General features: G+C 47.9%; 1 protein-coding gene across 4 annotated transcripts in view; it reads left to right on the top strand.

The window, feature by feature from the left end:
- Positions 1 to 16,940, top strand: part of bdg (sodium-dependent transporter bedraggled) — a 196,377-nt gene that overhangs the window by 157,359 nt on the left and 22,078 nt on the right. For 2 of the 4 annotated variants that reach the window (XM_065437072.1, XM_065437074.2), the window contains 2 exons: positions 13,903 to 14,267; positions 16,188 to 16,399. In XM_065437072.1, coding sequence (XP_065293144.1) covers positions 13,978 to 14,267; positions 16,188 to 16,399 — 502 coding nt within the window. In that variant the 5' untranslated portion in view covers positions 13,903 to 13,977. Of the gene's footprint in view, positions 1 to 957; positions 1,040 to 1,136; positions 1,197 to 6,542; positions 6,950 to 13,902; positions 14,268 to 16,187; positions 16,400 to 16,940 lie in introns of those variants that run through there. The other 2 variants (XM_065437073.2, XM_065437071.2) reach the window with 2 other exon arrangements.

Below are 16,940 nucleotides of genomic sequence, written 5' to 3'. Positions count from 1 at the left end.
CTCTTCGTCAACCATAGAATTCGAAAAAGAAAGAAAGAAAAAGAAATGTGATGGCAGGGAGGCTCCGTTAGGTTATCCTGCACGAAGTGAAGGAGCTTAGGGGATATAACTACAAAAGTGAGAAGCAGGAAGATAACGGAGCGTGGGAACGGTCCAAAAACATGCTTCATCGAGATTATTTATATTAGCCGACTGGCGCACGAAATTAGCAAGGACAGTACAGTAAGCTCAGACGAAGCACTTTGAATGTGTTTTACTGTCCTTGTGTTTTATCGCGCGCTAGCCGGTTAACATGGAAAACCGACAGGCTGAAACTGTGTTTCTCAAAATCAGAAGGTATGTCATCTGGGCTTCTAGATATGCCGAACTGCGGTATGTATATATAGGTTATTCGTACCTTATTGTACTGGTGTCATTTGCGGGAATCTTCTGCGCAAGCTAGGTACGCACGCAATCGCGGCCTGTAAGGGCACACGTGTCTATAGTCGCGTGGCGGGCTACTTAAATCGATTGGTGAAATACCGTCGGAGAGAGCTTCCGCATCGTATACCGGACCGTGCGTGACCGGGGTGAGTGTGTGCTAAACGCGTCCTTTTCTTTCCTGCTCGATCGAAGCGCCTGGAGGAGAGCTTTCGTGGTGGCGGTGGCGCAAGAGCAGGGTCGACCGCGACCACCGAGAGCACGTGCAGCGGCGGAAAAAAAAAAAATTGCTGTCGGAGACCGAGACGCCCGGAGCTGGCGATTAATCGAGCGATGTCGGCGCGCACCTGACCTTGACTGCCGAACGCGTAAAGCTAGCCTTGCGACCGTGCCAACAAACGAGACAGGAACCGGCCTTGAGTCATTGGCGAATGACGTGCGCGCGCCAGGAAAGACCATATAGCGCTCCCTCTCGCCCATACATATGCGTGACCGGGCGAAACCCCGCTCGCTGTACAGTTGGCTCGCCTGCCACGTTCGCCCGACACCTGCGCGCCTTGTCTCGCGCGTGTGGTGCCGCGCCTCTCTTGTGTCAACTCCACGCCGACTTGTCCACGGAGTAAGGCCGCTTGCGGTTTAATGGCTCCGTTGTAGAACTTGGTGAGCCGAGACGTCGTGCGCTGTGATGAGCGATGACGGATAGCCTCTTCTCGCAGCGTTGCCAGCAAGATTCAAGCCACCTATAGGGACCGCTTCGCATGCCCAAAGGCATAACGGTACGTTGATCTAACCCTTTGCTTGTTGTCTAGGACTTGATACCTAAGCCATACTTGAATTTGCTGAGAAAGCATGCATCGTTTAGTAAGGCACGGAGGGCAGTGCAGGTTCAATCGGTAAGTCTACCTGTATTTGTTGTGCTTACTAATATTGCAGATGAATCCAAGGCAGACGGTTTGTTAATCGGTGAATTCCGCGACCTCCGCATCTCGGTCATATAGCGAGTTGCAGTTCGAGGGGTCCGATTGGCTCCTGTCAAAGTTCACTGGCTCCGTCCGCAAGACACTGCATAGACGGTCTTGACGTGAAGATACACGCGGCGACTTTATGGATAGGCAGGCACTGGGGCAGCAGCGGAGGAAACGAAGGAAGGGAGAGGCGGGGGTTCTAGCACTTCGGTTCCCACATTCTTTTCCCCTACTTCCTATACTCTAAAACTAAAATATCCGAACTCCTGATTATTAGCCATGGAGTGTGCCCAAACGAATACCATATCGCCACTAAATTGTTAGAACCCACTCTGCGCAACGACTCAACGCTACAGCGTGCGGTGCATTGTTCAAGAATGACTCTGTGGTGCTCTCAACACTCACCTAGCGGTGGTACGCTTCTCTCGCGCGCGCACGCGTAAGAGAGAGAGAGAGAGAGAGAGAGAGAGAGTAGAGGGTCGAACGGTGCTAGCCTACGGGTCGCCACCGGTTGAGCGGGAGTTTGGAGGCTGGGATCGCAGCTTATTGTTCCGTTAGATGGGAGGTATTGTTTCGTGCGCGCCCGCCCGGCCTTTGCAGGTCAGGGCGGAGGGTCATCCAGGCGGAACCCACGGCACCTGGCAGCCTTTTGGCGGGCGCCACCGTCGTCGCCTAGCGCATGCTTCCCTGTCCTAGTTGCCGACCGACGGGATCCGGTATGCAGCCGGGGGTTCCCCCGGCAACTTGGTTTAACACGTGCCAACTCGCGCGTGCGGTGTGCAACTCTGCCCTCGTCTGTGCACAAGTGTGCTAACCGCCCCCAACCGGTGAATGACGGGGTGAACATGAGTCTGTTCTGTGCGAGCCATGTGGAAAAGGGGAGGGGAGGTGTTTACTTCACGACTTGCGCCGAGTGTTAGCACGTGTGCATGCGTACTAACACTAACACGCGCCTTAGCGGGCGGTATGACGCTCATTATACGTCATATGTTCCTCAAAGCGTTGCTTAAGCTCCGGGAATCGGAATTCAAACACACGCGAACCTTCTATATAGTGGAGTGTATTCAGGCCACGTGTTGTGATGAAAGAGCGCATGCGCAACGAGGTCGTTTGCCACCGAGCATGCAGACCGATGCATGCGATGTTAATCGGAAGCCGAATACGCTCCCTTCGAGGCGCGTCAGTATAATTACGAGCTATTCTTGAGGCAAGCCGCCGAGCCGACTGTCAGCTGAAAACATGAGAAAATCAATAGCGTGCAGGCTGACTGCGGTAACGAATGTGGTAGTCAAGGGGGGCATTGTCTTCCGTTCGACACGAGTAACGGACTGTACGCGTTCTTCGTTCATTCACATTTCCGACGCATATAATTTCAGGACAACTCGAGATTCATTCACGTGCCTCCCGTCTGCTGCTGCCTAAGCTTTCTTTTCAACCCTTTTATTATTTCTTTTTTTTTTCAGTGTATGCAAAGGCGTCTGTTCAGCCGACTGTTAGCTGAAAACATTAGACATTCAATAGCGTGCAGGCTGACTGCGGCAAGGAACGTGGTATAGTCAAGGGGGGCATTGTCTTCCGTTCGACACGAGTAACGGACTGTACGCGTTCTTCGTTCATTCACATTTCCGACGCATATAATTTCAGGACAACTCGAGATTCATTCACGTGCCGCCCGTCTGCTGCTGCCTAAGCTTTCTTTTCAACCCTTTTATTATTTCTTTTTTTTTCAGTGTATGCAAAGGCGTCTGTTCAGCCGACTGTTAGCTGAAAACATTAGACATTCAATAGCGTGCAGGCTGACTGCGGTAACGAATGTGGTATAGTCAAGGGGGGCATTGTCTTCCGTTCGACACGAGTAACGTACTGTACGCGTTCTTCGTTCATTCACATTTCCGACGCATATAATTTCAGGACAACTCGAGATTCATTCACGTGCCTCCTGTCTGCTGCTGCCTAAGCTTTCTTTTCAACCCTTTTATTATTTCTTTTTTTTCAGTGTATGCAAAGGCGTCTGTTCAGCCGACTGTTAGCTGAAAACATTAGACATTCAATAGCGTGCAGGCTGACTGCGGTAACGAATGTGGTATATAGTCAAGGGGGGCATTGTCTTCCGTTCGACACGAGTAACGTACTGTACGCGTTCTTCGTTCATTCACATTTCCGACGCACATAATTTCAGGACAACTCGAGATTCATTCACGTGCCTCCTGTCTGCTGCTGCCTAAGCTTTCTTTTCAACCCTTTTAATATTTCTTTTTTTTCAGTGTATGCAAAGGCGTCTGTTCAGCCGACTGTTAGCTGAAAACATTAGACATTCAATAGCGTGCAGGCTGACTGCGGTAACGAATGTCGTATAGTCAAGGGGGGCATTGTCTTCCGTTCGACACGAGTAACATACTGTACGCGTTCTTCGTTCATTCACATTTCCGACGCATATAATTTCAGGACAACTCGAGATTCACTCACGTGCCTCCTGTCTGCTGCTGCCTAAGCTTTCTTTTCAACCCTTTTATTATTTCTTTTTTTTTTCAGTGTATGCAAAGGCGTCTGTTCAGCCGACTGTTAGCTGAAAACATTAGACATTCAATAGCGTGCAGGCTGACTGCGGTAACGAATGTGGTATAGTCAAGGGGGGCATTGTCTTCCGTTCGACACGAGTAACGTACTGTACGCGTTCTTCGTTCATTCACATTTCCGACGCATATAATTTCAGGACAACTCGAGATTCATTCACGTGCCTCCTGTCTGCTGCTGCCTAAGCTTTCTTTTCAACCCTTTTATTATTTCTTTTTTTTCAGTGTATGCAAAGGCGTCTGTTCAGCCGACTGTTAGCTGAAAACATTAGACATTCAATAGCGTGCAGGCTGACTGCGGTAACGAATGTGGTATATAGTCAAGGGGGGCATTGTCTTCCGTTCGACACGAGTAACGTACTGTACGCGTTCTTCGTTCATTCACATTTCCGACGCACATAATTTCAGGACAACTCGAGATTCATTCACGTGCCTCCTGTCTGCTGCTGCCTAAGCTTTCTTTTCAACCCTTTTAATATTTCTTTTTTTTCAGTGTATGCAAAGGCGTCTGTTCAGCCGACTGTTAGCTGAAAACATTAGACATTCAATAGCGTGCAGGCTGACTGCGGTAACGAATGTCGTATAGTCAAGGGGGGCATTGTCTTCCGTTCGACACGAGTAACATACTGTACGCGTTCTTCGTTCATTCACATTTCCGACGCATATAATTTCAGGACAACTCGAGATTCATTCACGTGCCTCCCGTCTGCTGCTGCCTAAGCTTTCTTTTCAACCCTTTTATTATTTCTTTTTTTTCAGTGTATGCAAAGGCGTCTGTTCAGACGACTGTTAGCTGAAAACATTAGACATTCAATAGCGTGCAGGCTGACTGCGGTAACGAATGTGGTATAGTCAAGGGGGGCATTGTCTTCCGTTCGACACGGGTAACATACTGTACGCGTTCTTCGTTCATTCACATTTCCGACGCATATCATTTCAGGACAACTCGAGATTCATTCACGTGCCTCCCGTCTGCTGCTGCCTAAGCTTTCTTTTCAACCCTTTTATTATTTCTTTTTTTTTCAGTGTATGCAAAGGTATGCGTCTAGAGTACGAAGTCCTTGAAGGTATCAATGAACTTCGTCGGTGTTGTAAATCTGGGCAGCTAATTTGGCCGGTTCCTTAACTCATCCCCCGTCGCGGGCTGTCTATACTGGAAGCATATATCGGTATAACAGGAAGAATACAGGAATATAAAGGAAATGGCGCTCTCACGCACGCATAGTTTTACGCCCTTGCACATGCTTTTCGCCGAAGTTTTGGGCCATAAGCAATCGCTGACTTTCAGCTCACACCGGGATGCACCTGATGAGCTGTGGACATTTCATAATTGCTATAACAGAACGCTCGGCTATCAAAGATTGATGTTACGGTGTGTTCCCGAAAGGAAAAGTTTTCACTCAACTAAGAGTATAGCATGAAGCAACAAATGCTTCTTGGAAAGAAAGCTTTGCATTTGAATAAAAAGAAAAAAAACGCTCGTGTCCCGTGCATTGGGGGCCCGTTCAAGATTTCCTGCGGTGGGCAAAATTAATACGGAGTCCCCCAGTACGGTGCACCTCATGGTCGAATCGTTATTTCGGCACGTAAAACCCCAGAATTCATTCATTCAGCTGCTTTGTTTCGCCTCTCCACTCTGTTGCTTGCTTGATCGTTGCTTATCCCCTCCTTCTCTCTCATCTGCTTTTCTTCCCCCTCAGCGCAGCGTATACCTGGCTGCAGTGTGTAGGCGCAAGCTTACCTGCGCTGTGATCGCTCTCTCTCAAAATTCTGTACCCGAAATAAGTTACGTTGAGCGTAGTGCAACAGTTTGAAAGGTTAGACGTCCCGCTTGCCCAATATTTGTACGTGATTCCCCTTCGCCCGTTTTTCTTTCTCTCTTCTTCTGTTTCTGTGCGTGGCGTTTTACGAACGACGCATGTCCACTATTACGCGAAATAAACAAGTCTCTTGATCAGGACGTGTCCCAATTGGAGTTGCCAGCAGCTATCAAATCGCTGAAGTCCGCAGCAACAGCCATCGACCTTGTAGAAGAGGCTCCATGCACGGTCTCTGCGTTCCTGTCGTGACATTCTGGACGCATAAAAAAAAAGTGCTTATTTATTTATTTTCTTTCTCTCCCGACCTTCAATATTTAATCGCTTCAAAAGCGCAGTTTACGTACAGTCAAACGTCAGCTGAAAGCGCGTTTGCGATGCAAGCAACAAAAAAAAAACAATAATTATAAGAAGAAAGCGAAGCTCCGTTGTGTTTGTCGCTTGTCGAAAGAACACCTACAGAGATCAACACAATATGACAGATGCGCGACGCGAATTAAGGCGCTGGTTTGTTTGTGGAAAAAAACCGCGGCAAAGTCTATACGGTGGCCGAGGCTTTTGTCTACGGCGAGTGGAAAAGTTTTCCTTCCTTCTTAACGCCGAAGGTTCGCGACGTTCACGCCGAGGCTCGGGCGCGGTCACAGCTGTCACAACCACGGCTGCTGCTGCGGCCGTTACGCAAACGATGACGTTCATCGGCCCCGTTCGTGCGCGCACTGGTGGGCGGTGCGCGAGGCTTAAAAAAAAAGCGACCTCGCTGCGCGCTAGCTTCGTTGCTCTGTCAACGGAAGGAGTGCATAAAACCATTGTTGTTTCCTGGAATGCGCGCGCGCTCTGGCTGTCAGTGGCCTCTTGGCGAACCAGACGTCAGCAGCGGCATTGGCGTCCTTGCACTTTAAACAGGGTCACTCGCCAGACGAACGCGCCGGGGTTTTTTTCGAACAGACGTACAGCGCTGCCGTTATACGCCCGCTCTCTCTCTCCCGGTTCCGAAACGATACGGTTTTGTTGCATACGTGCGCGGGACAGAAGCCGTCCGACCGGGCCGAATTGTCGTCTTTTTGAAGCCTATACCGTCGACCGACCGAATTTGCCATCGCAGCGTCGTCACACGGATTAACCAACACGCTCGTCGGGAAACTCGGCCGCGGATACGAAAGTTTTTCCACGTACCGTGAGTTTCGAATCATTCAAGTGCCGGAGCCCCACCCCTGTTGTTACTGTGTAGCGGTTGTAACTAAGCGCGCGCTTATTTGGGAAGGTTTCCGTTGATTGCGCCTCGTCGTTAAGAGCTCGACCACCCTGCATTCTCTCCCTTTTGTGATATTTGTCGTCTATATTTTTTACCACTTTTGACAGATGTTCAAGTGTCTGGCGCGTGCTGGACAGTTCTCTCATTCTTTTTTGTTTTCTTTGATTTATTTATTCGCTTCTGTTTCCACACGGCTTAACTTTAGAATGAAATTAAATGTAAGCGTGAAGGTCGGCGTTTCAGTGCAGATACAACGAAACTGATCTATAGAACGCGCTGTCTATGATCCATCTTTTATAGTCTTCAGCTCGGTTGGCCAGTCATGTGGAGCGGTCAGCAGGTTTTTTTCCACTCTTTTTGTTTTTTCAACCAATATCTCAATCTCTGTCTCCTCTCGGGAAACAACCCGAGCGTAGCCTTCTATATAGCACTCCTTCCTTACCCGGAAATTCGCCCGTTTCTTCGGCTTCCGCGAGCTTTGGAATTTGGATGACGCGAGTGCAGTCATTCGCGCGTAATTAAATTTCTCTGTGCGCTTGTAATTTCACTTCTTGAAATGACCGCGTAGGCATTTCACGTGGAAATCACGTTGAAGGAAGTACGTCGGGGATGTCTTTCTCAAACTGCGGCCCTAGAATTTCCGTAATTCCCTATGTAGCCTTCAAGGGACCCGCGGAGACAACTCCAGTTACCGTACATTTTTTGTTGATCACCGCCTGTTCAAAAAAAAAAAGAAAGAAAGTAGGGGTGAGAAGCTTAAAGAGCCCATTGTGAGGAGATGTAAAATTTCATTCGCCGAATTTGATCGAGATGAAGTGGAAAGATTGACGTTGAACTAGGTTTCTGCAACGTTGGATGTGCTTTAAATGTACGCCGAAGGCCACCACTGCGATAATTTGTGCTGGTAGTCTTGCGGCACCCTGAGCTTTCGTTCATTTGGAGAGAACAGGTTTATCATTACCGGATAACATGACGGTGAAACTTCAGTTTTCTTTTTTAAATTTGTAGCCCAAATGTCAGTGCCGATATACGTCAATGTGACGTCACAGATTTCGATGTATTGTCTTGTATTTGGGTCACTTTGGCGCAGGAAAGGTTTTCGAAACTTGCTTAATGTTGAACTTGCAATGCGACGTAGCCTTCCTTTACATATATAAACACTTAGAGAGTCCCGAGTAAGTGCTATCTAGTATAGTCCAAGACGTAAACACCCACTGTAGACGTGTAGTTTAAAATTAGTAATTGTACTGCTGCCAGTGTGACGTCACAACAAGACGGTGTGGTAACTTTCCGGCGACGTGACGTCAGACGACTGTCGCATGGAGAATACGTCGGAAACGCGCTTCACTTGGTTCGCGCTTCAACATACTCCTGGCAGCCAAAAATATAACGTGTTTCAGCTGTTACAGCAGCCAAGATGACGTTTTCCGCACATGGAAATGTCCTGGATCTTTACAGCGCTCCGTTAAAGCGCTTATATATATATATACATATATATATATATATATATATATTGATAACTAAATTTGCAATTTAAGGGAATAATTTAGAGATGTACATCGCTGATGTATAATGTATATCTATGCAAGACCATGTAGAGGTTCCTCTCTCAAACTCGCTCCCTTTCTTTCATATCTCACCTGGAGTATTGCAAAGCACGCCTGCTGCTGGGCTAAGACCTTCTCCAGAGAGAGACTCTCTCTCTCTCTCTCTTTTTTGCATGATATGCGTATTGAAAACGCACTCGAGGGACTACCCTAACGCACTGCCACTAATTCCAGGTATACGCGAATGTTTGAAGCTTGAGAGCCACTGCTTCGCGGAACGATATGTAGCGTGGAATGTGGATAGCTTTAGCTTAATGACTTATAGAGGAGCCCGACGGCGCGAAATAACACCTTGGATAGCGACGCAGCAAATCAAAAGGCAACGCTGTGTACATTTAAGGCAGCAGATGACAGAATTTTAGGAAAACCAATGGCGTCATTATATCTTAAAAATAACTCAGTAGTTAAATAGTCGCGGAAAAGTTCTTGGCCAGAAATCATCTGCGTTGTGTAGCGCACAACTTATTTTGTGTGTGTGTTTTACGGTAGGACAGCGAGTCCTTTTGCAAACATTCTAACGGGAATTTTTTCATGTTTTCCGACAAGGATCGTATTCGTTAAAATGAGAACTTTCTTTCTTTCTTTCTTTCTTTCTTTCTTTCTCTCTTTCTTTCTTTCTTTCTTTCTTTCTTTCTTTCTTTCTTTCTTTCTTTCTTTCTATTCACAAGAAACCTAACTAGGCTAATAGTCCGAGGCTAGTAAAGAACAATTGGATACGTATAGTTTAAAAGTGGTAATCGTACAGCTGTAGTAATCCCCAAGTACACATACGTTAAGACTGCAAAAGGAATTACAAAGTGAACATTGTAACTTTAGAAAAAAGAGAAAGAAGAAAACTGACACAGACATATCACTTAGCAACAATAAAGGCTAGACAAAAGTACAACAGTGCAGCGATGAGAACTGGCAGAAGAGCAATCGAGCAAAGTCAGTGTTATAACTGCGATAAAAAAGGAAGCGAGAGAAAGTGCAGAACAGTATTTCTAAGGGATTAATAGACACTCAAAAAGAAAAGAACCCACAGTTGTTCCCACTGATGGGGCAAGACCACAATTGTGTTAATATTTGCGAAAGGACCGCGCTAGTTCAGCCATTCTAGGTTCAAGAGTACAAGCTGCAGCCGAATGTATGAACATGCTTTAGACGACAGCTTAAAGAAGTTGAACATTTTCTTTATCGACGATAAAAAAGTTGTCCGCCGTCTTAATTTTCAGTGGCGCTGGAATTCATACGCTTTTGCTCAAAAGAAATTAACTAAGCTCTAACCATATGCACAACGACTAACTGGCAGATTAGAGTTTACATCGCTTGCGTTTCTGGTGTTTGTGTGGGGTCAGAAAAAAAGTCACTTGAAAGCTGGTAATTGGTTCGAGATACTGTTATGCACTAGATTTGCGGCTTTCGCCTCTTTAATTTGTTTAACTCTCTTAATAACTAAATTCGCAAGTTAAATGAATAACTTAGAGATCTAGATCACTGATGTATGACGTATATCTATGCAAAACAGTGTAGGTGTAGGGTCCTCTGTCAAACTACGTGCATTAGTTCCTGCATTCACATACATTATATACATCATCGTGTTCGCAGGAGTCATCATTGAAAAACTTCAAACAGAAAGCAAAATGTTAGCAGTACTTGTCAAACCTAGAACTTTTATTTTTTCTTCTCCATGTTTAGTATAGGGGAGTGCGATTATCCAAAATTTTCGAACAGCGAATCAAATGTCGTCCTATGGGATTCGGTCACCGAACTGAGTTGGACAATATGTCATACCTGCTTTTAATGGAACATGTTGCATAATGTGTAGTGTGGCGAATACTACAGGACGTGTACGTTGTTTGTATTATTGGTGAAAAAAAAAAAAGCTGTCGCATTATTCGAAAAGGCATTCAATATTCGATCCGATTAGTTTCTGGCACTATTCGACTCGTATTCGATCCAGTCTCAAAAATTGCTGTTCGCGCACCCGTAACGTTTGGCACTTGTAGTGGGTAACGTACCTATTTATTATAACCTAATGCTTCCTTTCAGTATTCCATAAGAAATAGCCACACATTCGTACGACCTTCTCCAAATGTCGATACACGTTTTCACCACCTTGCAGGCGAAGCTCTTGTGTTCATTATGCATACCTGTCGACTGCACATGTGGCGCGAACACTCATCAAACACTTGAAAAAAAAAATCGTTTATATATATATATATATATATATATATATATATATATATATATATATATATATATATATATATATATATATATATATATATATATATATATATATATATATATGGCACGCGGTTCTCGGATATAACAGGAAAGGCTGATCCATACTCGCCGCGGTGAGCCATATTCTGCCGCAGTTCTTTTTTTGCTGCCAAATATATTGCTCGGGATGTCAGAAATACATGTATGCAGATGACGGAGAGGACGTCGATATAATGTCTACGTATTATTCCCAACAGCTCGATCATAAATCCTTCACGCATTCGGGAACTTGCTTGCTTGTATTTTTCTTCCTTTCCTTATTCCGTTGCTTCTTTTTCCATTTTTCTTTTCGGAAACACAATGTTAATATTAAAAAAAATGTTTGGAAACATGACATACCTATATTTGGCTTTCTTTTTTTTTTTAACAGCAAAGCTGCTAAGGGCTATCGTGTCCGCGTGTAAGAAAAAAATCCATAAGATAGTACAATGCTGGAACGGCCCGCGGTGGAGGTGACGCAGGCGTTAAACACTCCCATACTTGGGCCGATCCCGAAGATAGTACAATGCCGGGCCGACCAGCGGTGGAAGTGATGCAGGCGTTAAACACTCCCCATACGTGGGCCGATCCCGAAGATAGTGCAATGCCGGACCGACCTGCGGCGGAGATGCAGTTCGCCATTAAAGGGCCCACATACACAGCTTCGCTGGTCATCCTTCTTCACAGATTGGAAGGGCAATGACTTTTTTTTTTTTACTTGCACGCGTCTATTCTCTCCTGTGTGTACCTAATATGAACCCGGATATATCAAACCCACATATAACGAATTATTGTGCATAACGCGAACAGCACTAAAATCCCATTGACAATTTTTAACAGCCGAGCTGTTCTAAGCCGAGCCTTCACCGTCCGTTGTCCGGTGTCACGCAGGGGGGCAGGAGGCAGAGAGCTATTATTCACTATTACTGCGCATCCTTGACTACCTTTTATGTTTGTGTACCTATGCCCTTCCTGCGTGAGCCCCTGTAGTATGGCCTTCAATGTTTTCTGCTGCGCTTCCCGAGTTCCACAGGCTTTTACGACCACCTTTGACTGACCGAACGATGAGTGCTAGTGCACGTGTGTGCTTGCACGCTGCCAACTCCTCATCTTTCACTCCCTTTCCCACAGTGCAGGGTCGCCAACCGGACTCAGCCTGGTTAATTTCACTGCATCCCCCCCTCTCTCTCTCTAACATACAAATAAAAAGTTAAAGTTCGGCAGAAACACTGAAGAGTGCTTACATGTGGGAATGCGAACGCATTGTAGTCGCTTTCGAGAAACGCTTTCGCTTAGATAGTCACCCGTATGTCGTCGTGCACGTTGTAAACTTTCACGGCATTTCTTTTTGTTCACCTTGCTTCGTCTTCTGCTTCGTGCTCCTGTGGGCGACCACGTTTCACAAGTGCTGTTGAGGTAGACGCTTCGGAGTGCATCCCATTAGACACAGCACCGATAAAATTCGAAGAGCAATGGGAGGCAGAGGCGTGACGTGTGCAGTGACACACGCACCAGGCACACCTCATTGTACACACTCATGATTTGGCGTCGAGCGGGCATCGCAGTAGACACAGCACCGATGAAATCCGAAGAGCATGTGACACGTGGAAGGCGGTGGCGTGACGCGTGCACTGACGCACGCACTAGGCACAACTTTCATCATCATCATCATCATCATCATCATCATCATAATCATCATCATCATCAGCCTGGTTACGCCCACTGCAGGGCAAAGGCCTCTCCCATACTTCTCCAACAACCCCGGTCATGTACTAATTGTGGCCATGCTGTCCCTGCAAACTTCTTAATCTCATCCGCCCACCTAACTTTCTGCCGCCCCCTGCTACGCTTCCCTTCCCTTGGGATCCAGTCCGTAACCCTTAATGACCGTCGGTTATCCTCCCTCCTCATTACATGTCCTGCCCACGCCCATTTCTTTTTCTTGATTTCAGCTAAGATGTCATTAACTCGCGTTTGTTCCCTGACCCAATCTGCTCTTTTCTTATACCTTAACGTTACACCTATCATTCTCCTTTCCATAGCTCGTTGCGTCGTCCTCAATTTGAGTAGAACCCTTTTCGTAAGCCTCCAGGTTTCTGCCCCGTAGGTGAGTTGGTTGGCACAACTTTAGTCAACCATAATCGTGGAATCACCGTGGCGTCGGGGAAGCGTGCTCGTCTCGAATCCCGGAGGCCTGTACTCGATTCCTACCCAGATAGAAATCTAGCAAATTTTCTTTTTCAACTCCATTAATTGACTTCGTTTACAGAAACCTGCCCGACAAATTTGACGTCAGTCAGTGCATTTTTTTTAAGGTGTTTTTACTCGTCGCTCCGTCGGCCACTTTTGGTACCACCTTTCGGTCACGCCGCCCACAACAACCCCGGATTTTCACGCAATGGGGCACATATAGTATTTTCGCGTTAAACATATCGGAGGAAAATAACAAGCACTCATAGTGCTCTTTTCATCGCTGTGCCCTCCTAGGATAGGAGGGCAGAGCGTACGGTGTACCCTATCCTCCTAGGATAGGATATATGGTACACTTGATTGCTCTAATTTACAGAGTCATTCAGCGGTCAGACTGAGTACTTCCATCTTCTTCGTGTCGACGGCGACTCCCGTCTTGCAGGATTGGCGCCCCTATTCCAGGGCACCACTGAGCGTGGCTGCTCGTTGGGCATGGTGTGCCAGCCCCCGTTGGAGGCATGGGTTGCCGCTGGAGAGCATGCTCTCCCACTGCTCCGCACTCAGATTTTCTGAATTGTGGAATGTTTTGTTTTTGGTGCATTCCCACGTGATATGATAAAGGGTGGGTATTGCGCCACACCATGGACATATGTACCTGTATTGGTTTGGGAACATTTTGCTTAGTATGTGTAGATTTGGGAAGGTTCCTGTTTGCAGCTTCCGCCAGCAAACTGCCTCTTGTTGATTAAGCATGTTATGGGGCGAGGAGTGTTTGACCCTCGTTCCCCTATGATAATTTAGTATTTACACCCTTTGCCTCTTGTCATGCAGGTGAGCCAATGAGCGCAACAACGCAGGCGGGCACCACCGGGCTGTCGTCGTCTCACTGTTAGCGGAGCGGAGTCCATGGGCAACCCCGATGAGGCGTCGGCGTCGTCGGGAAGCAGCCCCGCGACGGCGGTGGGCTCGCCGCCCGCGGCCGATGCGGGAGGGCGCCACCCTCTGCAGCCCCTGCGGCCCGACGTGTTCCACATCTCCGGCACGAGGCTCTCGTCCGAACCCGGCGAACGGCCTCTGCAGCTGCCGTCGACTCCGCCGCCGGCTCCGAATGCGGCGGCGAGACAGGCCTCGCTCGAGAACGGCTCCCTGGCCACCGAGAGCTCGTTCACCGACCGCACCAGCAGCGACTCGACCAGGTGCGCTGGCGCGAGACACCGCTGTCCGGGGAAGGCTTTCTTAGGCTGACGATGCACACAAGGCAGGGTTTGGGTACGGGCTAGTTGGTGTTCCATTGCAAACATCACCTACAGCGCGTACATAGACAGGGACCAAAAGAACGTCGAAGACAAGCGCTGTCTTCGTCGTTCTTTTGGTCCCTGTCAATGTACGCGATGTAAGTGATGTTTGCGATGCATAGAAGCCCTCCAGTCCAGCTGCGCTTGCGCGAACGAGGTCTGCGGTGCGACTCCCACTCGAGGTGCTCCTGCTCGCATAACAGAGTCGAAAGGAGAGGCGCTCCTGCAGGAGCTAAGATCTAGGCGAACGTCAAATAGAGAGAAATAGAAGAGAGGAAAGTTCGCCGAGAGGGTACAATTGAAACGCCACACAGTCTCAATCTAAATGGAAAGTTGGGCGAATTGTTAGGTTAACATCGTAGAAAACAAACAGCGCGATATAAATAGAGGGCAAAACAATAAGACAACTCAGCTGCTCTGTTCGACAGTTTTAGCACGAAGTATGCGCATGGGAAATTACCGTTATGCATTGTTAACGTCAGGTGTCCCATAGGCGTAACGCTTTATTGCAGTTCAAACTATTTGGACGAATATTGAAGCATTTAGAGAGTATGTTTTGCATCTTGTAGTTTGCTGAAAGAGAGCCGCGAGGTTTAAATAGTCTCATAACCATCGTGCTGGCAGCGTGCGAGGTCCAACAGCCCCACATCCTTGATACCGTTAATATCTGGGCAGTCACTGCGCGTCACAAATGAAGACAATATCGTGCCACATGGCCTTCTGGACGTACGCAAGACGACCACTTCCATTATCATCCCTAGCTATTTGCATCGTAAACCCTCGGCGTGTACACTTAGGACCGCAATCGCCACCTGGCTTTGTCAGCGATAACGGTGATTGTTGTTGCGGAAAACTGAACAACATTGACGCCTAGACGTTATCTGCGGCATCCTTCTCTATCACGGTGTGTGCCTCTGTATCCTTCGGCGTCGACAGACACTATGCCTATTTCTACGCTGCGACAATCACACAACACACCCTTGTGCGTCTCGCGCGAAAGAGAGAGAGAGAGATAGAGAGGGAGAGAGAGAGAACTGTTATAACACCTGTCTGTGTTCCGCTTTAGACATGCAAACACGCACGCCTCTCCATAGCGAACTCCTCTGCGCGATCTTTCTGCGGGATCGAGTAATACGCGACACTATAGCTTCCGGAGCCGACGCGAAGCTTTTTTCGACGACGTCTCTTTCCATCGTCCGAGATTCTTGAACGGCAGGTCAGTGGAATTATGTCTCCTGGAGCAGTCGTTGACTGAAACTGTACTGTTTACCATGTCCTCTACATTAACGACCTCGACACATATGTCCCTGTTACTAACTGTACGCATTTTTAGCGCTACTCAAATTTATTGTATGATAAGCCAGCCTAACTTAACGTGATCTACTACCCAGTTACTGTTATAATGGAAAGCTGAGCAGCGTTATTAGGACAAGTAGAGTAACCCGACGCGCAATCACACGGGAAATAACCAGGACTTATTTAGGCTAGGTTTACCTATATATGTCTTGGCAGGTCGGCCTACAGCCTTATTGCCCTCGGTTAATTTCACTTCCTTGGTTACTCTGCTGTGCTTGGCAATTTCTTGACTAAGCGCACGTTTTCCCTTGTCCTGTCAGCGCTACTCATTTCCTGAGCATGAAGGGCCAATCTAACTTAACCTAACTCCACACCTCACAATACTGCATGTCCTTCCTCTTTTAAGGCTGCTCAGTGTTCCAGTTTGACTGGCCAGCTTATAATAACCTAACCTAACCTGCCCTTGTTACACACCTGACTGACCGCACGTTCTGACTCGTGTTCTCCCGCACACGTGCTGCGCAGCGTGCAAGAGACGGCCAGGCCGCGGGAGGAGACGTCGACGACCGGCGGCGGCCACGATGCCTTGCGGGCCCCGGCCTCCGCGGACGACGAGAGCCGACGCGCCGCGCACGGCCTCTGGTCGCACGACCTGTTCTCCGTGTTCGCCTCGTTCTTCAGCATCTTCGGACTCTTCAGCGTCACCAGGTTCTCTCTGCTGGTGCATATTTATAAAGGTACGCAGTGCGCTGCACCATTGTATACGACGCCGTCGTGAACTGAAAGCGCGAATAACGCTCGCCGCGACTTGGGTCATATTTCGCTGAGGGACCAATAGCAGCTTGAGGTGGGCCGAGTTTCGCAATGTGTTTTGTGACACCAATGACCGTATCGTCGTTAGGCTGCCTACCCACGTTCAGCGCAATCTTCGCCATAAAGCGAAGCAAAAGCCTACCTCAGCCACAGGGATTCGAATTCATGTCCCTGCGCAGCTGCGAGCTGTATGCACTAACCACCACATGCGCTATTCTGCAGCTCGGACCCTTGATATTTTCTTCGGGAGTTCGCGCTCCGCAAGGAGTCAGAGAGTGGCGGCGTCTGTGCACGAAATTCGGCAGCCACACCAGGCAGTACTGTAGCGAGCGAGGAGACGACGGCGTTGTACGCAATGCTTAGCTGTCATTGAGAAGACACGGACGTGTCCTCTGCCTGTGCCTGTTGCTGTTCAAAATATGATTTTGGAGCCGGAGGAACCGCTGACCATGTTTTCTTCTTTCC

The sequence above is a fragment of the Dermacentor albipictus genome, chromosome 5, assembly GCF_038994185.2.
Source record: "Dermacentor albipictus isolate Rhodes 1998 colony chromosome 5, USDA_Dalb.pri_finalv2, whole genome shotgun sequence".
NCBI lineage: Eukaryota > Metazoa > Arthropoda > Arachnida > Ixodida > Ixodidae > Dermacentor > Dermacentor albipictus.
Note: the sequence above shows the minus strand (reverse complement) of the source record. Positions and strands in the feature narration are given on the sequence as shown.